Below are 22,779 nucleotides of genomic sequence, written 5' to 3' on the forward strand. Positions count from 1 at the left end.
GAAACCACCGCAATATGTTTGTAAGCAACATCACGATGGAAATAATTTAAACTATGGGTTTCAAATTCTATGAAATCAAAAAAATGTCGTGTATAGACTTTGTAGAGAAATTTAGACCTTGATCTGTATTCAATGAACTTTTTTTTAGGATAAACTCTTTGTAGGCTATACTGTCGCAATTGCTTTCCTTTCAACATCCTTCTTTAAATGGAAGCAAAATACTCTTTTTATCCGGAAACATAATATACATTTGTTAACAAGCAGATTATACTGGTCTCTGGAGGCTAATAACTATAGTAATTAAATATAAATAACAATGTTGTCAAAAAGGTTTTGGTGACACTTTTGAATTGAATTATAATAAGCGCAACTAGTTCTTACATGTACTTTGGAAGGCGCCATTATAAAATAAGCGCCGATATTGAAACTACTCCTTTAGTTTGAATTAGAAAACCCACATTCTATATGTTGTTAAAAAGATAAGAACATCGTTATTTTATAAAGACTTCTTCATATGAGGCGTGCATGGCAAGTTGCAAGTAAGTTCAACTAGAAATTTTCATCTCCTCTTTTAACCTCACATTATTCTAAACAAAACACAAATATTTATAATAAAATATATCACAGACAGTAAGTCTAATCACATTTACAGGCTCGTAGACTATTTCTCGTACTTACTCATCTGTTTCAACTTCTTTCAATATAGAAAGATGAGCATATTTTAACCATACAAGTTTATGTACTACACACTACCTGAAATATTCTTATATATGTCACTCATCATCGTTTGGAATTGTAATCCAGTATTTAGGATCGGTTTTGGTATCTCTACTTCTCGTTGATTGTTTAATCTTTGATTTTGTATTTGCATCTGTAAAAAACTCCATGTCTAATTTTCCTTCGTATTCTCTCGTCCCATCGAATATTTCCGGTTCCTTATTCCTATTACGACGACGCGAACGCTTCTTTCCGGTTCCAGTCGCAGAGTCCTTTGTCAACGGTAATAATGTATTACCTCTTCCATCTGGTGTTGCCATGAGAGCAGGATTTAACATATCACTTGCTAAAAGTTCCGTTTTACTGCCCGAGTTCATTGCTTGCCAGTTTTGAGAGTGTGAAATATCCGCAGAGCCTTCTTTGCCATCATCTGCTGGCCTAACTGCTTTGGCAACTTTCTTGTGATATACTACAAACACTATAATTATCACAATGATAATCAGCAGGGAAACAACTGCAAGAATGATGATGACTAACTTCAAATTGCCAGTGTCATCATTCACTGATTTTCCTACTGGAGGAGGTGTTACCGATGTACCGTTGCCAAGGGTAACCAAAAGTGTAGCATCATCGAAAAGCTGTTTGGCTGAATCTTCTGTTGCCTAGAAACAGAGAGACACACATGATCAGTTTATTAAGACCCATTAGGAAAATGAAGAAAAATGAAGAAAATGAAATGCGGGTCGCTGATGACTTGCTATATAACAAATATGTATGTATCCTCGATCTTGTTTGTGTCGTGTTTTGTCGACCTCTAAGGTTTTTTTAAGATTCTGTATAACCCTATATATCTTTTTGTTTTTTTTCTGTACTTTTAAAAGAAGTTACATTCTAGACAAAAATGTAAATTTAAAACAACCGACCAGAATGGATCAACATTAATATCAAATAATTATATAATATGCTAATAATTTCAAATAACAATTATTTTGATATATTTAAAAAAAATAATAGTATTAGTGAAAGGTAAACTGATGTAACATGTTTCATTAAATTTAAGTCAATAATCCATAGAATGCATACAAGTTAATATCAATTTTTATTTGAGAATTATCACAATTTTATATCATTTTTGATTAGAGAAAAATATCACAATTTTATATCACAAATTTTGATTTGAGAAAAAATATTACAATTTTGACACTTAAGGCGAAGAAACCGTAAATAGGCTATGTGACATAGATTGTTAACCTTTTGCATACAACCATGGTCCGTTAATGCATAACTGAAAATCGCAAAAAAGACTATCTCTTTCATTTTCTAAAATATTACTGATTTAACTCTTTCAAAATAGCGCATAAAATTGGTGAAAAACATGAATACGTTTTCTTAAAATCATCAAAATTCTAAACTCAAATCTATTTAAAAAAAACTATATGTTGTTAATACATACATTTCTGTTTTAATACTTTGATATTGACCGACTCAGTTTTTGATGCATTTACCTATTTGTTACCTTGATGGTAGTGAAAAGGTAAAAAAAAAGTTATATAACCTACAACGCGTGGCGTTGCGATTAGTTCGACGTTTTGTGGTATTTTGCACCCAGAACTCCACTTTGAATGATGTAAACTATCAAAAGTGGGCGATGTCCATATTATTATTTCATAGAATTTAAACAGATATTTTTACACCAAGTTGAACATCAATTATTTTTTAAAGAAAAATCTATTGATTTGAAATGTGATGGTTTTTTTAGAAAATTTCAGAATGTTTTTCGACTATTTTATGGGCTTTCTATACATAGTGGAACTTATTTTGAAAGACGTTTCGAATATAAAAAAGAAAAAATGCATTATTTTTCGATTCGATTCTAAGTTATAATTCCAAGAGCCAAAGTTTGACCTCAACAAGTGAACATCATATATCACGCTTACAATTTAGACAATATTCATATCAAAAGTAAAATAATCGAATATAAATACCTTTATAATAAGAACACCAGCATCCAAAACATTCAAATTCTGAGTAATTTCCCCTGTCCTGCTGTCTATTGAGAATGCACTCGCATATTGATATGGCACTTCAAAAGTAAAAATACTGCATTTAATATTTTGAAACTATACGTGAAATAGAATAAGATGCACTAAAATCATAGAGAAAATATTTAACAGTTTTGTGAATGGATGATTGGATAGGAAGTATCACGAGTTTTGCCAGAATTTCACTCGCGAGATTACCGGATCTAGAACAACTATGATATCAAAAAATTGATGTGATTTGAAAAAAAACCCAACATTTTGACACAAACATAAAATTAAAATGCTATTCAATGTTATATTGCATTGCTATTGAAGACAGTTTTGAAACTATATTTAAAGTATGAAAAAGTTTAGATTTAACTTCAATTTGGCCTTTTAAACATTTTTTGATTCGAGCGTCACTGATGAATAAATAAAGGCAGCAGTAGTATACCGCTGTTCGAAACTCATAAATCGATTGAGAAAAAAAAACCCAAACAAATCCGGGTTACAAACTAAAACTGAGAGAAACGCATCAAATATTAGAGGAGAACAACGACACAACAGGAACACAACATTAAAATGTTACACACATATAAAATGTTACACACACAATAACGAACTATAGGGGCCAGCTGAAGGACGCCTCCGGGTGCGGGACTTTCTCGCTACATTGAAGACCTGTTGGTGACCTTCTGCTATTGTGTTTTTTCTATGGTCGGTTTGTTGTCTCTTTGGCACATTCCCCATTTCCATTCTCAATTTTATAATACACCAATGGCCATTTTCCTGACTTGGTACAGGACATTGCAAGAAAAGAAAATGGTGGTTTGAACCTGGTTTTGTGGCATGCCAAACCTCTGACTTTTATGGCAATTTTAAATATAACATTAAAATCACAAATGAGTCTTTTGTAGACGAAACGCGCGTCTGGCGTAAATATAAAATTTCAATCCTGGTATGTATGATGAGTTTATTTTCAATCCAAAGATTCTTTTAGAAAGTTGATCATGAACTCCAATTGGACTTTTTTTTAAAACTAATCTCTTATTAATATATAACTATTTATTCTTGAAAAAAATATCACTTCAAATTTGACAAAATATTTTGAAGTTGTAGAGTTTATCAACTTAACATTTCCAGATATACGTTAGAACTATATTTTTAAAACCTCTACCTCTGACTCTGTGATTCAATAATGTGTGGTACATATTTAAGTTTAGCAAGCATTATAGACTAAACACAAACTCAAGAAAAGATATTTCTGTGATTTGTAAAATAGCGTAATTAGGAAATTTTAAGTTGTTTCTTATCTTGCCTGTCCACATACATAAACCAAAATTTAATTAATGTAGAAGAAATAAGATGAACATTGTATAAATTCTGTTCTATCAAATTCAAATAAACTCATCATAGATACCAGGATTTGAATTTGTATTTACGCCAGACGCGCGTTCCGTCTACAAAAGACTCATCAGTGAGGCTCGAATCCAAACAAAATAAAAAGGCCAAATAAAGTACGGAGTTGAAGAGCATTGAGGACCAACATTCCTTAAAGTTTTGCCAAATACAGCTACAACTACGATTTATTTATATGAAGCTGTCATGCTTAATTCAAATGAACCATACGATTTTATTTAATAAATCATCCCAAGATTGATTTTATAAAATTTGATCACAGAGAAGATTAAGATGGAAAATAACACACTAGTTATACCTGGCTCTAACGTGTAGACGATCGAATTATTGAATGTATCTGGATCCTTTGCAAACACTTCCATTGGTTTGATTACTAGAACTCCCTAAAAGTAAAATATTCGACATTATTGTAAAAGCAACGTTAAACGAAGAAGAAGGGGTGTGTTGCCACACTTTTTTGCCTTGCCACCTTTTTTTGACCAATTTCACATATTTCATACCGGCTGGAATGCTTTCTATACGTTTTACAATTTCCATCACAAACTCCCTATTTAAAAGCTATTAGACATACATGCATATCATTGCAGTACTGGAATATTCAAATTACCATTACTATTTATTCTAGGTCTAATATAAAAGAAAATAAACATAATACTTATACTGCTTAAGATGAAAGTACACGGCTAGGCTAATACGGTACAAACTCACCCTGTATCCAACCTGTGTGTTTGTTCTATATTGAGCCTTCTGACATGGTGGCACACACATACTGAACATGGGTTTCTGGTCGTCCACATCTATAATGCTGACATTTAAAGTCGTCCAAGACCTTAAATTTGTGGTATCCTATTTCAAAATAAAAATATCCAGCGATGTTGCTAATTCATTGTACTATTTAAGCCATTTTATAAATACAGGTGTAAAATATAAACTCATCCAAAACAGATAGCGTATCCTGATAGCATACATCTATTATACTCAGCTCAATGTATTGCTTACTTGTTATCTAGTATATGTCTTGTATGTTTTTTTCTTGTAACTACATATTAAAGCGCCAACTTTAAAAGGCAGCATTTAAAAAAAATAGTGTATTTACATGGTCAACAAATAAATGAAGAAGTTGTTTTCTCTCTATTTCATAAGTTCTTTTGAATTAATACAAAATAAGGAGATATGGTATGATTGTCAATGAGACAACCATCCAACAAAGTTCAAATAATAAGCATGTTAGGAATTATAGGCAACCGTACAGCCTTCAACAATAAGAAAAGTTATACCGTGTAGTCGGCTATAAAAGGCCTCGACATGAAATATGAAACAATTTAGTTGAGAAAACTAACGGCCTAATTTTATAGCAAAACAACCGTTGCGGAAAACTTATATGACATACATGTAGACCAGATTTGTATTTTCCAAAAAATGAAGGTGTATTGTTTATATACCCGTGTAGCATTTAGTGTCTCTTGTGTGTTTGATATTCATATGATGGAAATATAATCTTTCGATCAGTTTAATTGAGGTCTGGAGCTAGCATGTTAGTAATTGCTAGTAGTCCTTTTTTAATTTTTGTATCATTGTCATTTTGTTTAGTTTCTTTTATTACCTTTTCTGACATCTGACTCGGACTTTCTTTTAAATTGAGTTTTATTGTGCATATTGATGTGTGTTTTTTCTTCTGCATTGGCTAGAGATATTAGTAGGCTGGGGTTGGGGGTGTGTGGGTGTCTAAAAAAACATGTTTAACCCGTGCGGATTTTCTCGCTGCATTCAAGACGCATTGGTGGCCTTTGGCTGTTATCTGCTCAAGGTCGGGTTGTTGTCTCTTTGACACATTCCTCCTTTCCATTCTCAATGTTATCATTCTCGTTGTTTACAGTGATTAGATACTATTTAGTTTGTATGTAGCTTTTCTTTGTTGATGTAAGTTTATAAAGAAGATGTAAAAACTAGAACTAGAAGATTACTTAGCATCAAATACTAGTTGAACATTTTGATTTGATTTCAGGGTTTTTATAGTTTACCTCTGCTGTTAAATTCAGCATAAAATAGGTTGGTTTTCCTCTTCTATACAAATCGTCAAAATCAATTGAGTTCTTCAAGGTGACAAGTCCGCTTGATGAAAATTTTATTTGAAAATAGTCCCTGCCATCAACGCTCTGAATAATTATTATACAATTTTAATAATTCACATAGACAGAAATGCTTCAAAACTACATTTTATGAACATCATGCATATCGAAAAGTACTGTCGACTTGTCTGATGTAAATTTTTAGAAGCACATAAACATTTAGCGTGTAATCTCTCTTTTTGTAGTAGAAGAGGGGTTTAGTCAAGCGTTTGGTTATAAATTCAACTTATGTGACGAACACTTAATGCCTATTTTTTTTCACAAACCCCACCTTCAATACATTCTTGATATGTTCTTGCTCATTTTTGAAAATATCATACATGTCTTTTGTTACAATCTTCATTAGGTAAGCTTTGACACAAAATGGTCAGAAAGCAACAACATGTTTTTTTTTGCCAGAAACAAATATGAAGCGAATTCGTTGTTAGTATACATGTTAAATCAAACACAAAGGAACAGAACGTGCAAAACTTGTAAAACTAAAGTGTCAATTTGACCCCTCCCCCCCGCCCTTAAAAAAATAAATAAATAAAAAATAACAACAGTGCAGAAAGATAACGATTTCAAAATGTTCTATACACAATCTATTATTAATTCTAGAAAAAATAAAAAAGATAAAGACATACCGGCTGTACTTTGTACTGTTCTATATAATAGTTAAAGCCGCCATTTCTAAGAACATCCTTATCGACGACATGGTCCGGAACAGTAAATATGGTTGTTCCATTTGTTTTATCCTAAAAAGAAGAAATTGAAGTTCAGACAATATAATTGACTTTCATATATTTTGATGTAAATTATTTTTTTAAACTTTGAATTGCCATTCTCTCCCAACTGACAGACTCTTCTGTAACTATGGATTGCCAGCTGAAGCACGCCTCCGGGTGTGGGATTTTCTCGCAGTATTGCAGACCAATTGGTACATGGCCTTCGGCTGTTATCTGCTCAATGTCGGGTTGTTGTCTCTTTGACTCATTCCCCATTTCCATTCTCAATTTTAATAAATTTCTATTTTGTCATCCCTTTTACATTGTGAGCAAACGAATCCACGTTGATATATCGGCATCATCTAAATTTACTCATATACAATCTTTATGAGTATTATCATCCATCTTACTTCTGACATGTTCTTCGTCATTTAACTGGCTATACATTTTAAAAGGATGTATGAGAAATAGCAGATAGTTTCCCAGTGGGAACAGAGCTTATGGTATAGTTATTTGAATTTTCCACTATCCGTTCAGTTGTCATTTTCATATTTTGTTCTGCAGGTACATAGACAAACGGTTTTTACAGTTTGTTCGTATGTTGTGCATAGTGTCATTGTCACTGGTTAGAAAAGAGCGTTGTGAACTTACCATATAGTCACAGTGAAAAGTCTTCACCAGATATACAATATCTGAATCATGATAAAACCCTCAATTTTGTATCATGAATGGTCGAGGTCGCTGGACACAGGCAGTGTTGTTGATGCATAACAAGCTTGTGTTCCTAGTGTAGTTTTGTTGTCGGGATGTTCAAGAACCCGGCCACGTCCACTTGTATTTTTGTCCATCTGATGAGTTAAGCCTTTTTCAACTGATTTTTATAGTTCGTTCTTATGTTGTACTGTTATACCATTGTCCCAGGTTAGGGGAGGGTTGGGGATCTTGCATACATGTTTAACCCCGCCACAATATTTATCGATGTGCCTTTCCCAAGTCAGGAGCCTGTAGTTCAGTGCTTGTCGTTTGTTTATGTGTTACATATTTGTTTTTCTTTCATTTTTTTTAATATAAATTAGGCCGTTAGTTTTCTTGTTTGAATTGTTTTACCTTGCCATATCAGGGCCTTTTATAGCTGACTATGCGGTATGGGCTTTGCTCATTGTTGAAGGCCGTACGGTAACATATAGTTGTTAATGTCTGTGTCATTTTGGTCTCTTGTGGACGGTTGTCTCATTAGCAATCATACCACATCTTCTTTTTTTTTTATATTGTGTGTGTTGTAACTCAAGTTTCAGTTCTTTCGTTGTTGGACTGTGTTAAAGAGACACAATCTATATGCGTATATTTGTATTGCTCAGAATAAAGTTCATACCTCTGTCATAGCATAAGTGTATGGTCTGTCCTTGAAATAAGGTGCAAATTCATTCACTGCACCAACCAAAACTGCTATCTGAAGAAAAAAAAAACCATTAAAAGTTATTAATGAGAGATGATTTTTATAAAATCTTTATCGTCCTGAATATGCATGAAATATTTGCCACTGGACGTTAAGCAAACAACAATCAATATAAATCTTTATTACTTGACCTTGATAATTAAGGTTTCAGGAGGTCAAATTAGAAAACATAAAGCATTATATTTAAATAACACATAGCTGAGAGGGTTATGAGGTAGATTGTTATCCCATGAAAACTTTGGCTATGTCAATTTTGGGATAAATATCTTCTTTTTTTTTATCGAGAGGTAGCAAATCACCCTCTCAGCTATGTGTTCTTAAATTGTTCTACAATAACAAAGTAATAAACTATGACTTAATATCTACATAGAAAAGTCCGGACAAAAAGTAACTAGATTTTTGATTTATGTCTATGAAAAGGTCCAAGGTCGAATGGTTGATTTAAGCATTGGTTTTTAAATTTTACAGCAAATCATTTCTTTCAAATTGTCGAGTTTTGACTTGTGAGAGGGTTACAATAAAAAAAGAGGGTCCCCTTAAGCAATTGTAAGTAAACAATTGTCTACCTCGTATTATTATTAACCAATCAAAATCTGGCATAATAAAGTAAAATGGCAGTGTTAAATAATATTTCCGATTATCTTTATGATTATTTGTGATTTAAATACAATGTATTCAATGATTATTCTTCCTATTGTGTTGTTTTTTTTCTAAGAAAATCAGCAGCATTTCACTTACCTCTCTCTCATCATATACTCCACACTTGAAATTTAGTTGTATAGAGCTTATTTGTATCTGAAAAAAAAATGTATTCAACATTAAAAGATATTTCGATACAATTTTTATTTTTCTTTGACGGGAAAATAAAAAAGAGAGAAAGAATAAAAAATTATACAACCGGTACTGACATTCCCATAATTTCTCCTAATGTCTGAAGTTAGAGTAAAATTTATACCGACATACTTGAATGTTTCTTATTTTTCTTTTTATGGCCTATTATAGCCGACCATACAGTATGGGTGTTTCTCTTTGTTGAAAGCCGTGAGGTTGCCTATAATTGCTTACATCCACTAACTTTGAACTCTAGTGAATAGTTGTCTCATGAGCAACCATACCACATCATTTTAATATACTGCAAACATGACGAATATATGATAAATTGAGAATGGAAATGGGCAATGTGTCAAAGAGACAGCAACCCATCTAAAGGGCAGAAAAAAGTTGAAGGCCACCTATGGGTCTCCAACACTGCGAGAAAATTCCGCACCCGGAGACGTGCTTCAGCTGAACCCTAAACAAAAATGTGTACTAGTTCATTAATAATGAACGTCAAACTAAACTCCGAAACATATCAATGAACTAAAATAAAAACGTCGGACAAGACTAACAAAGGTCAAATGCTCCTGATTGGGACAGGCATACAATGCGGCGGGGTTAAACATATTTTGCGAGATCTCAACCCTGCCCTTATACGTTTAACCAATGTAGAAAAACATACACATAGCAATACACACAGTAAAACTCAGTTTTTAAGGACTCCGAGTTTGATGTCAGAATAGGTAACAAAAGAAACTAAGCAAAATGATGATGATACGTAAATTAACAAAGGACTACTAGCATTTACTGACATGCCGGCTCCAGACCTGAATTAAACTGATTAAAAAAGTATGTCTTCATCATATGAAAATCAAGCACAATCCCGCCGGTACAGGTTTAGTATCATACCATCGTAAAATATATGAGAAGTATATAACCCGTATCATGCTAACAACTGGTTTTAGCAAAAATGTGTTTATTCCCAATACAAAGATGCTATAAGTGGATTATTTAAAAAAAGCCAAAATATATATTAATAATTTAGATATAAGAAAATTTGGTGCCAATAAGACAACTCTCCATGTAAGTCACAACTTTTTAGATAACGTTAACCATTATATGTCAAAGTATGGTCTTCAACACGGAGCCTTGGCTCACACCAAACAGCAAGATATGAACGGCTTAAAAAATGACTAGTGTAAAACCATTCAAACGGGAGAAACCAACGGTCTAATCTGTATAAACAAACCAATGCCATCTTTAATCACCTGAAAACAGTTTCGTAACTATGTCCCTTCTTAATAAGTCTGTTTAAAGGTTTGGGTTAGCTTAGCTTTTGAGGTGAATGTATACATTTTTTTGCTTTGTAAAGAATATTATCATAAAAGATTCGATGTGAAATAACTGAACGTATAAGATTTCTGCATGTTGATTTATATTTACGAATGATGTCCTTGTATACCGATGATATAAACCGTTTGAAGAAGTGCATGAATAGCGTTGGTGCAATAAATTATTCAAAAATTGTGTTACAGAGTTATGACTGTAAACTTACTTGAATATACTTGAGAAAGCCCTCCAAACTTACTTGAATATACTTGAGAAAGCCCTCCAAACTTACTTGAATATACTTGAGAAAGCCCTCCAAACTTACTTGAATATACTTGAGAAAGCCCTCCAAACTTACTTGAATATACTTGAGAAAGCCCTCAAAACTTACTTGAATATACTTGAGAAAACCCTCCAAGTCCAGTTCCTTTACAACATTAAACGATAAAACGTTGGTTTCATTATTCGCTGTTAGGTTGAAAAATGTGCGTACATAATCTTTTTTCCGTGTTTGAAGAGTTCTACCATTTATTTGTTTAACTTCCAAACTCCAACTATCCGATGAGTTTAAACTAATATTAAACTGAAGACCTGTATAAATCAAAGTACAATGAAACATTTTTTTAAATAAAACAGAAAAAAAGAACGGACATATTACTCAGATAAATCATGATAGTGTCACAAATTAACCAATACAATGAATAAATAGTGTGTTTTTGTTTGTTGCCAACCAATAAAGCGGTTGCTTATAAAAAGAAGATGTGGTATGATTGCCAATGAGCCATCTGTCCACAAGAGACCAAAATGACACAGACATAAACAGCTATAGGTCACCGTACGGCCTTCGACAATGAGCAAAGCCCATACCGCATAGTTTGCTAATTTCATAAGCACCATTCTATTTTATTTCTTCGCGTACACTAATCCAAAATGATCGGTTCTTACATTCCATATATATATATATATATTCTTAAACATCATGTATTTTTTCCTGTATAATTAATTGCAAAACAAACATGGATCGCTTAACTTTTGGTTGCTGTCTAAATGACGTTTTCATCGCATCTGCTTTAATTTATTGACACAAATTCATTAACCCATTGCAATTTTATAATTTAATTGTGTATGTAATAAGAATGAATTAAAACAGTTTTAATCCGTTATAAAGTCTTAAATAACATATGCTCGGATATTTATAGCTGTGATAAAACTTTCAAACATACCCGTTTCAGTTTCTTTGAGTCTTATTTGGTAAGGAATTTTATTAAGTGAGTCACTACAGCTTGAACTCCTCACTGAAAATAATAAGATCCAATAGACTCATATATAACGAAAAACACAACAGTACTTTTAATTTGTTTTGATATTTCAGAACAGGTCAAAATGAGTGTTTAAACATTCAAGAGAACCGATCATTTAAAAGTAAACATATTCATATAAAGTACAAATAAGTTTCAGTGATAAAGCATGTGGTTAAATATCTGATAAACATGCAAAAACATTTTTTAGTTATCATGACGTTTCCATTTTGTTTTAAAAAACGCGTTAAGCTGTTGAAGATATTGGAACGATTAAGTGTGATATATTGTATTCCTCCTTTTGTTGCCTAAATGATATCAGGCATCCAGTTCCAGAACTGCTATTGATTTCCGTAAATACTATAGATTTATCAAACTAATTCTTTATGATGTATATCATTACTTAATCTCGCAAGGTCAAAGGCTAACTTCAACACCTTTAAAAAAAAATATGACTACAGAAAAAAACTATCATTTGATTGATTGATACATCTGCTTTTTCGTCCAGTGACAATTATTTCAAGTTTATTTAGGATAACAAATCATTTAAAAAAACAACTGAAAACAACCGCAGGGATCCTCAAAATTAGATAAATGGGTCTTTATTTAAAACACAGAAACTGATGACGAGATCTATAATTCTACAATTAGGTGTGTATATTGATGTTTCATCACATATATTGTGGGTTTCTTGTTTTGTTTGGTCATAATTCTACATAGATCTTGATTTCACATTTTCCCAAAAACAGCGAAATAGATGCAATCAACATTCATACGAGACAACACAAAAACAATTTACAAACATTGTTTGTCTCCTGGAAATACGCTAGTTTTGCAGAAAGGAAAACATAGTTTGTCATAAAGACGATAAACTTCAGTGGCATCGACACATTGGTTGTATAACCCATCCAACATTACAAAACAAAAAAGCATTGCATCTGATCTGTAAGTGTATTATATATAAGGATTAACTCTATAAGATCTTGGAAACAACCCCACCAATAAAGGACTTATTTTTAGAATGAATTATCCGATCAAGATGTTTGCGTTTGAGTCCCTTCAAGTAAATGAATGCCATCACTATTTTGTTAAACATGTAGGGTCTTCATATCGAACATTTTCTTTTTTAAATCCGCCACTGCAATCTTATATGATACATGTACCACACAGACAAGTGCCTGTGATGTACCAATACAAATAAAAAGGTGGAAGTGTTTCACGTTTACCTACCAACATCTATAAAAGCTAGTCCAGATAATACGATACAGAGTAGTAAAGTCATGTTGGCGTTACCATGTGTCCATGTGAAATACCTACAAATAAAGAAAAACAGCTCAGTATTTTATATAATAGATATAATGACGTCCATTTTCAATTAACATGTACACATTTGTTAAGGGCCAGTTGAGGCCCACCTCCGGGTGCGGGAGTTTCTCGTTGCATTGATGATCCATTGGTGGCCATCGGCTATTATCTACTCTTTGGTCGGCTTGACAGATGTCTCTTTGTCATATTTACCATTTCTCTATTTTATTATTGAAATAATAGGGAAAAGTTGAAATCCAGTTTAAAATGATCGACGTAAAGACATAATATATCACTCAAATGATAAAAACTGACACACTGGTTCTTCAGCAAATAAAAACAAAAATCTTGCAAAGCAATAAAACGTATATATATTTTAAAACCACGAATATACAATGACGAAACACTTCATATATGCATTGTCGCTTTGTAATTTATAGTTTCGTTATGAATGTATATATGGGATCGAATTTGAACCTAATTAAACATGTTTCTAACATACGAAAGTTTTAATCAGTTGGATATAAATGTTTGTACAAATTCACTTTGAAAAAGTTATTCGATACTAGAATGTTAATACCTGTTATCTTATTTACCAAGCAAATATTTGGTAATGAAAAATCATATATAAACTCATAATGACATAATAAAAAAAGAAAAAACTATTGTCGAATGCATAGGGTCTTGGCGACAAGACAATCTTTCAATATATATTGTCAGTGACCGCTGTGGGTATTGAACTATGAATTGATAGAAAAAACATGCTTTTTTGTAGTATATGTATGTTTATATTACACAGACAAAACGCGAAAGTAATTATTGAAATTAAAAGAAAACAAACAAATGACAGATTTTGGATAAAAAGGGAGGGGTTAAATAAATTGTCCTGTACCAAGTACATATAGGCGAATGGAGAATTAACTGTCCTAAGTATGTCCGAGCGAGAAAAAAAAAAGAACGTCTTATAAAAGAGTCATAGTTATACGAAACAAATTGGCAGTTTTAGTTAAAATTCTAAAATTTTAATTTTGATACTTCATTGACATCTATCATCTGTAGCGATAATATTTTGTTAACATGGTTAACTATCTTCTCATCTTTGAAATAGATTACTAAGTAACACTAAGGATACGTGGGTAAAATTTATTATAATATAAGAATACGTTGTATATGTATGAATCATTTAACAAACTAACAAACAAAAACATTGTGACAATCGAGTATGACTCAAGAACAGAAGAGACCACCACGTACATCTCTATATATACAAAAGTGGAACATGTCTAATAAACCTAAATGAATTTACATGCTATAAAATTAAATTCCCTTTGAATGATTGAACCATCAAAGGAAGACTTATAATCTTAGAAACAGAAAAAAAAATAATAATAAGAATGTGCCCATAGCACATGGATGCCCCACTCGCACTTACATTTTCTATGTTAAGTGGACCGTGAAATTGGTATCAAAACTCTTATTTGAAAGATCATGTGTATACAGTTTCAAGTTGATTGGATTACGACTTCTGACATCAAAAAGTACCTGACTAAAAACGTCAACCTGAAGCGGGACAGTAAGAACAGACAGACGGACGAACGGACAGACAGACGGACGAACGGACGCACAGATCGAAAAACATAAAGACCCTAGGAGAAGGAAAAAAATATGTAAACCTTAATTGGCTTAAAAGTTTTCCTCGATAATAAAACTAATTTTCGAATAAACTTATAATCAATATACGTGGGCAATTCTTGAAGTCGGACAAGAAATTTCACGTCTGAATAAAACAGACTTATTTTTTTTATCAGACAACGAAATACGTACTATAATGAAAAATATTAAAACATAACTTCTTAATTAAGCTTACTTGAATCAATGGACGAAAAAATCTTCTGTGATTAAAGGTTATCCATATTTTACTCAAAACATAGTCAATCCTGAAATCCGTCAATCTATAGTTCCGTTTACCGTTAACGTGACAACATTGGAACGCGGGACTATTGCCAACACATTTATCCAATTTGACAAATTTTCCTTTCTCTTAAATCCTATTTAAATAGAAATATTTGTATTATTTTATCACATAACATAACGACTACTTCCAAAAAGATAGAGTTCCGTGTCTCAGGTATTTTGTCCATTGATTCCGTCGTTACGGGGAGATAACTTTTAATAAATTGAAGAAATAACGTGTTTTGTCAAGTTAATTATTATAAAATAGACAAAAATTTCAAAAAGTCAAGTTAGAATTTTGCAAATGTTATCGTATTTGAATCTCTATGGAAAAACATACCTATAGGCGTAGTCTTAAAGAAGGGCAGATAGAAATTAGCCGTACTCGTACCTGGATAAATGAAATATCGGTAAAGATAAAGAAATCAATACATTGATAACATCAAGTGACATGGTTTGATTAAATGGTAAAAATGTTTCAAAAACGTTTAGATAAAGTTTGTTTAAAGAAATAAATATACAGGTACAAGTATCAAGAAATGTATATCTGAAGGGACTTTACTCTAATTATTACTATAGTGTGTGATAACATTGTGTGAGGGAATTCGACGTTTGATGTACCACTGTTCACTCCAGTGCAATTTATGACAATACCACTGCATCAATCAGAATTATTTTTTTTGCAGTGTTTTAAGAAATGATTTTGCTTTGTTGTCGCGTATTATTTGTGAAACATTCAATGTTTTAAAAAGGCGAATTTTCTTTATAAAGTCAATGATTATGTTGACTTTTGAAGGCCAAACTTTCTACAGCCTTAAATACGCTAATGAAAGATCCAAAAACTATACCAATACATAACGACATGTTTATGAAATTATAACAAATCTATTGGTTAACAAATTTTTACTCGTTATTGCAAAATAATGAACTTAATATATCTGACATTTTCTCCCTACCCCACTGGGGTAAAGCTGATGACCGTAACTGCATTCACGGTCATCCCAAGATGTCGGATGAAAAATTAGGTCAGTTTCTGTATTGTCTATTAAAGTGTTTCTATATCATTTTCTTTACAAATCATACATTGAAACGATGTAAATTTATAAAAGAATCACTCGAAAATCACTAATTACTTCCGAGAAATGTGCATGAAACGGGAAATTCGATTTGAAAAAATCGTTAAGATGACCGTAAATCATAATCAAAATATTTTCAAGATGACCGTAACATAAAACAAGGATGACCGTGATTGGTAAAAAGATGACCGTAACTTGTAAAGGATGACCGTAATTTGTAAAGACTGACTGTAATTTATATAGGACGACCGTAACTTTTATAGGATGACCATCAATTCTAAGAAATATCCGTATTGTATTCAAAGCTTTTTTGTTGAGTTTGTCGATCTCAATAGGGGCTCGGTTAGCGGATATAAATATGTTTCATGAATTTCTTTTTTTTAAACTATAATATAATTGGCCATACTTAGGATTTATAACAATGATAGTAAATTGCATATTTCTCGTAAACAATGAAATATTTATTGATATCGACGTTAAAATTTTAACACAAATTGACAGCGATACGACGAAAATTTGAAGAAACATGAATGTGTCCCAACTACACGGATGCCTCATCTACACTATCATTTTCTATGTTTAGTGGACTATGAAAATGGGATAAAACTGTAATTTTATTTAACTTGAAGCTGGACAAACGGACAAACAAACAGACGAACGGACGAACGTACGCACAGACCAGAAAAACATAATGCCAATAAATGGAGCATTAAAAACATTTATAATACATACGAATATTTGGTAATCGAGCCCATGTGTATGGTTCCAGAGGAAGCAGATTAAAATCTTAATTTTTCTTGATATATGCAGGCGGAAACACTTTTGAAATAGAACAAAAGAATCGAAGCTCTGTGTATCGAGAAAGCGATAAATGTTAACTGTAATGTTTGATATAGTAACAAAATTTTAAAAAGTTTATAGAAACAAATAAAACGACAATTTTCTTATTTTAAAAATACCATTTGCGTAAGTTTTCAATGTATATATTACATAGTAATGCAAAACAATAGGATATCAAGTCGACAACATGGTTCTTATCGGAGCCTTTTATAGCTAACTATGTGGTATGGGCTTTGCTCATTGTTGAAGGCCTTACGGTTACCTATAGTTGTTAATGTTTGTGTCATTTAGGTCTTTTCTGGATAGTATCTATAAGTTGGATGTAGAAAATGCATAACCTCCGATTTTTTTTTATCACGGACGGAGAACATATCAATCTTTTAGTTCAGAAATTTTCGTGTCTGCCCTTCCATTATGTGAATCAAGAAAAAATCCCCCAAAACAGGTAACGATTGTATCGAAGAGAAAAATGAGTGCACCTTTTTATGTTAAGGCATGTTTGGGGTGTATATTTTGTCTTTAAAACGTACAAAGCAAGAGTATTTTATATAGCATCTCGCTTCAGATTCTATCATTATTATATATCAAAGCTACAGGTTGACTTTATAACGTAAAAAATGACAGTACGAAAAGATGAAATATATGGGTCTAATGAATCACAAAAACAGAGTAAGTGTGTTCGAATAGCTATTTTTTCTAAAAGTACTTGACGACAGTCTTTTAAATTGGATGATGAAAATGGATATCTTCGAAAAAATATGATTTTCCAGTGTGTGATAATTATAGTATAACTAATCGCCGTATTTGAATATCAAAAATAAGACAACGCGTGACCGAACGACGCATGGATTAAACGAGTGCGCAAAAAATGAAATTAATGTAGAAAATGTAAGGAACTATATCTTTTTCCTACGCATTGACAATTTGTTTTGATCCGACGTTATCGACGTCTTGACAACGCCTATTGTTGTATGACGTCAGAGAGTGAAATAACCACGTTCATTTCACATGTGAAATTATCGGTTTTTATTTAACTGGGAAATCAATGTAATTCATTGCAACCAATGTAATAACTAGGGTTTATAATCTTCAACCACGGAAAATGTTTAGTCTGCCCTTCCACGAAATATTTAATTAGAATTTTTTTAAATGCTTAAGAATTTTCAAAAATTCCACCTGACATCCGAACAGACAATATTTTTAAGTTGAATCAATGCAGACAAGATCATTAACTAATGCTCATTAGCTAGTAGATACTGTAACCGGAGAGCACAAGCGATTTTGTAATGAAATTCGTGCTCTCCGGTTACAATACATTAAAATATAACTGACATATAACGATCGATCGTAATGGTGCTATGTGGATACATTTATCAGTTTTAAACAGCAAAATTGACAGAGCGTCATCCCTATACAATGGCTTCCATTTCTATGATTGTGAGCATGAACTGGCGTAATGGGGAGATAATTTTGAAGAAGTAGAATCCTGACTGTATGAATAACATTTCTGTATATATACAAATTGACAACGTTCCGCCTTGTGATACGCTTTTCGTACAATACTATTTTAAGGATCTACTTTGCTGGAGCTCACCTTCACTAGTTTATTCGAATGATATTTTCAAAATATTTCTGTTATTTTATTTGCACGACAAAATGAAAGACGATATAATATCAATGGGTGTACATGCAATTTTTTGGCATTTTTAAAAATGTGTATTTATTATATGTCATTAAAAGGAATCCCAGAAACAAACAAAAATCTTTTGTCGAGCATTTTTTTCATTATGCTTGTAAGGTATCATTTTATCGCGCTTTTGTAGCATGTTTTCCCTTCCTGTTCATTTGCATGTCTTTTGGCAAATTCATTTTAAAAACTAAACCCTCTACTGTAAAAAAAGATACATATGGTAATCTTTGCATTTGAAGCACGTCTTATTTTCTTCTACCTATAGGATAATACTCTCATATTAATATGTGTATACCAACACGATTAATCATTTGATACATAAAGATAGTTATATAAATACGGATATTTCTTAGAATTGAGGGTCATCCTTTAAAAGTTACGGTCATCATTTACAAATTACGGTCATCTTAAAAGCAGTTACGGTCAGCCTTGTTATGAATCGCTGATTCTGTTACGGTCATCTCGATTGTGATTTACGGTCATCTTGGCGATTTTTTCAAATCGAATTTCCCGTTTCATGCACATTTCTCAGAAGTAATTAGATATTTCCGAGTGATTCTTTTATAAATTTACATCGTTTCAATGTATGATTTGTAAAGAAAATGACATAGAAACACTTTAACAGACAATACAGAAACTGACCTAATTTTTCATCCGACATCTTGGGATGACCGTGAATGCAGTTACGGTCATCAGCTTTACCCCAGTGCTACCCAGTTTACCCCTATACATTTTTATGATGTGGACTGGTCATTGTTATTGAATCGTAGGCAATTTGATTGGATTAAGTTGTTATTAGTTTACCTTCAAACTTGTTTATGCTTTTCATACATGACTATTGATTAATTAGAACGTGCATGAATGTGACCGGTAACTAAAATGACCTTCAAACTGGACACTGGACGAGTCAATATTATGTTTTATCAATGAAAGTTAAGGTATGAAAGGTAAGAATTGCCACTTACTCGATTTTCACAAAATTTTCGGAATATACAGTTGGAAAGGTTATTTTTTAAAAGCCTATTGTGAAGAGTAAAGAGAAAGTTTACAAATAATACGTTTTGTTCCATTAAACAAGTCATTTTCGTAAGAGAAATACCGAAATATATTTTACGCACGACTACGGCAGGTAAAATTATTATTTATCATAATAAAAAAAAGCATTTTTCAGTCTCATTGGAATATGTTGATTACAATTAATCCCAAACTTAAGAAGTAAGTAACTAAAGTCAAAATATGTCCGATCTGCCTATTTCTGCACATCAAAAGTCAATACGATCGTTTTAAAGTCAATTTCGTCTACCTCACAAAATCTTGTTAGGCACTATAACAAGCCAAGTTCAACGTTTATCAGGGAAAAAAATGGGATAACAAATTTAGACATTTAAGACCAAACATATTCAAACTTTACATACCTAGGCCAAAGCTCAGCACCGTATGGTCATCATGAGTGTATGATTTTTTTTTTATTGATTTGTCTTTTACAAGTAGTAGAAATCAAACATGCTGATATTACACTAACCTGTCTTTAAAAGGTAGATGAATGGTATACCGCCATCTTGGATTGTACAATCACAGTTAAAAAAATTGGTCTAGTTCTTTGCTCAAATCTGCAAATTTTGAGATAGATTTGCAATTTAATGGTTAGCTGTTTATTTATATAAGGAAAACATGTTGATTTGTTATATTTTTCAAAATATTAAACAAATATCTTTTTTGTTTGTTTTTAGAATCATTTTTTCAAATGAGCCATTTAAGGGGAGATAACTCTTTTAGTAAAAAATTTATACTGGTCTAATGGGGAAATTTTTTATTTTTACTTGTAGCAAGAAAATGAGTTCGGTGACACCATTTTTTATTTTTATTTTCTTAAAACACATAATAAAAACTATCTCATAGATTTTTTTTATGCACACAAATGTGTTTTTTCATGAACAATCTAACCAAATTTAGGCAATTTTCAACGACTCATAGCATGAAAAATAGCACGGTGACCCATACTTTTTATTATATTTTTGAAAAAAGCATTCTAAAATCTTCATTTTGGCAAATTATAAGAAAGTTCTGTCTCAAAAAATATATACTTATGATCTACCTTAAACCATGTGGTGGTCGTTGTTGTTTTCTTTTGTTTTAAAATTTTTATTGAAAAGTTGGATGTTAGTGATTGGCGTCGTCAGTTGTCCTGTTCAATATTTTTACTAATTACTTTTACCCGTTTTAAGTATTATTCTTTATTATTAATAAAATCAATATCATATAACTTATAAATTGCCGTTTGAGACTATTTTTGATGCTCGCTATAATATAAACACATAATAGCGAATTTCAAAATTGACTCAACAACACTTATGTATTTAACCAGGAGTTTAAATTTAGCTTGACAATTGCTACTATAGAAAACCATTAATACCGACCCTTCCAGAGCACATAAATTCGTTCCAGTTTTTAATGAAATTCTTATTTTTCAATATCTAGTTTTTTTCGTGTAGTTTTTGTGGACTTTCGTTTTTTTTCTGTTGGCCTCGTTTTGGCAATATTATTATCACCTCTTTTTGATAGACCATTGGTATCTGTCCCCCTTTTTATTGAAATGATTGAGCCATTATTTCTTTTCAATTGTTCATCTGTGGACATTCAATTCTGTTTTATCAAGAATATCTACTAGCCATACATTTAACGTCTTGAACAGATTATTTTCTCACTCTTCCGAAACTATTCTTTTTCCAAGAAAGATAGAATCAAACAAGTCATTGAAAACCCAACTCCCTCCTAAATGATCGATGATTTATAGAACACTTGAATGCAACTCAGTTTTGCAATTTTAAAGTTTGTTTGCAAAATAGTTTGAACTAATTCTTCCCATCCTGTAAGATAAAGAAACCTGAAAATTAACATAGAAGCACATCGTTTGAGCACCACAAAAGAATGAATTTCGAGGTCAGTTGTTCATGCGAATGTCCCGTGCTTTGCAAGCCCCCAGCAAGTTCAAATGTAAGCATAATTTTCAACTACATGTAAAATAATTAGTTTCAGTCAGTTTGAGTATTTCTCGTTGGAAGCCACAGTTGCAAGAAGATCGACACCAAAACACAGTCTATTATAAATGTTTCCGTCACCGACAACAGTAGTGCTTGTTACATTTCGTACGTGTGAGAATAATTGAAAAGATATTGTGCTTGAGTTCTTACTATATATTGTACTGTTATGTGTACTCTCGTCATGCATTTTATTATATGCTACATTTGTTTCTTTTGTGAGTACTTTTAACCTGGAACTTTGTCAATGGTTGTCTAGTGTCATATTTATTAGTTTGTGTTTATGATTTGACGTCGACGGTAGTTATTTGATAGTATTTTTATTTTTGTTGTTCGGTTGCTGTTAGATTGACGTATACAATCATAGAAGGAGAAATCATAAAATTTGCATAATGTATAGACGGAATTTTTAATGGGACCCTTTCAACCTCTTTATTTGGTAAACTCAGCACCAAACAATTGTGACCGTTTACTCAACTAAACATTATAAAAATATAATTCAAGATAATGTGTCCAAAACGTATAGTACGTTTTTGCTCGTTTAACGAGCTACTCACGTGGTTGAGATTCTTATGAAATTATACTGAAATTCCATCGGTCAAATTTGTCCTCAGGTGGATATTTTAAGGTCCTTTTATGGGTTTATAGCTCTGCAACGTAGTCGGTCCTTATTCATCATTGACGTTCAAATATTCGGCTTTGAGCGTTCCTGATGAAGGTTAATCAAGAAAAATGCTTTGGTTGTTTTCATTTTTTATGTTTAAATCCCGTAGGAAAAATGATGCAAGGAGAATCTGTATTAAATAATGTCTGGCAAGGGTGTCATAGCCATTAATTGAAGTTACCTGCCATATGTGAAGTGTTCTCGCGTGCTTGCAGGTTTTGTATACCAACTAAGACAAACTTTTATTTAGTGGAGCATTACATATTTACATAAACTATTCTAAATTAATCTGTAAAACAAACAATTCAAACAAAAACAAAA

General features: G+C 32.1%; 1 protein-coding gene across 2 annotated transcripts; it reads right to left on the reverse strand.

The window, feature by feature from the left end:
* Nucleotides 1-93: 93 nt before the first annotated feature.
* LOC139489251 (protocadherin-15-like) lies at nt 94-15,547 on the reverse strand. 2 transcript variants are annotated; one of them, XM_071275484.1, is made up of 13 exons: nt 15,491-15,547; nt 15,065-15,245; nt 13,123-13,205; nt 11,818-11,889; nt 10,986-11,185; nt 9,188-9,244; nt 8,366-8,443; nt 6,913-7,023; nt 6,179-6,313; nt 4,866-5,003; nt 4,456-4,540; nt 2,703-2,800; nt 94-1,379 (listed from the first exon to the last, which is right to left on the reverse strand). In XM_071275484.1, the coding sequence occupies exons 3-13, from the start codon at nt 13,172-13,174 to the stop codon at nt 774-776; spliced, it is 1,632 nt and encodes a 543-aa protein (XP_071131585.1). In that variant the 5' UTR covers nt 13,175-13,205; nt 15,065-15,245; nt 15,491-15,547; the 3' UTR covers nt 94-773. The 2 variants fall into 2 exon arrangements, with proteins under 2 accessions (XP_071131585.1, XP_071131586.1); XM_071275485.1 differs by lacking the exon at nt 15,491-15,547 and having other exon boundaries at nt 15,065-15,282.
* Between the last annotated feature and the right edge of the window lie 7,232 nt (nt 15,548-22,779).

The sequence above is a fragment of the Mytilus edulis genome, chromosome 9 (genome assembly GCF_963676685.1).
Source record: "Mytilus edulis chromosome 9, xbMytEdul2.2, whole genome shotgun sequence".
NCBI classification, from domain to species: Eukaryota; Metazoa; Mollusca; class Bivalvia; order Mytilida; family Mytilidae; genus Mytilus; species Mytilus edulis.

What these genes read in the sequence shown, in the direction of transcription:
- LOC139489251 (XM_071275484.1), bottom strand. Translation starts at nt 13,174, where the DNA reads ATGACTTTACTACTCTGTATCGTATTATCTGGACTAGCTTTTATAGAT. An exon ending in ACTAGCTTTTATAGATGTTG is followed by an intron (nt 11,890 to 13,122) that starts GTAGGTAAACGT and finishes TATTATTTTCAG; the next exon opens with TGAGGAGTTCAAGCTGTAGT. An exon ending in ACACACAGGTTGGATACAGG is followed by an intron (nt 4,541 to 4,865) that starts GTGAGTTTGTAC and finishes TTTTACTTTTAG; the next exon opens with GGAGTTCTAGTAATCAAACC.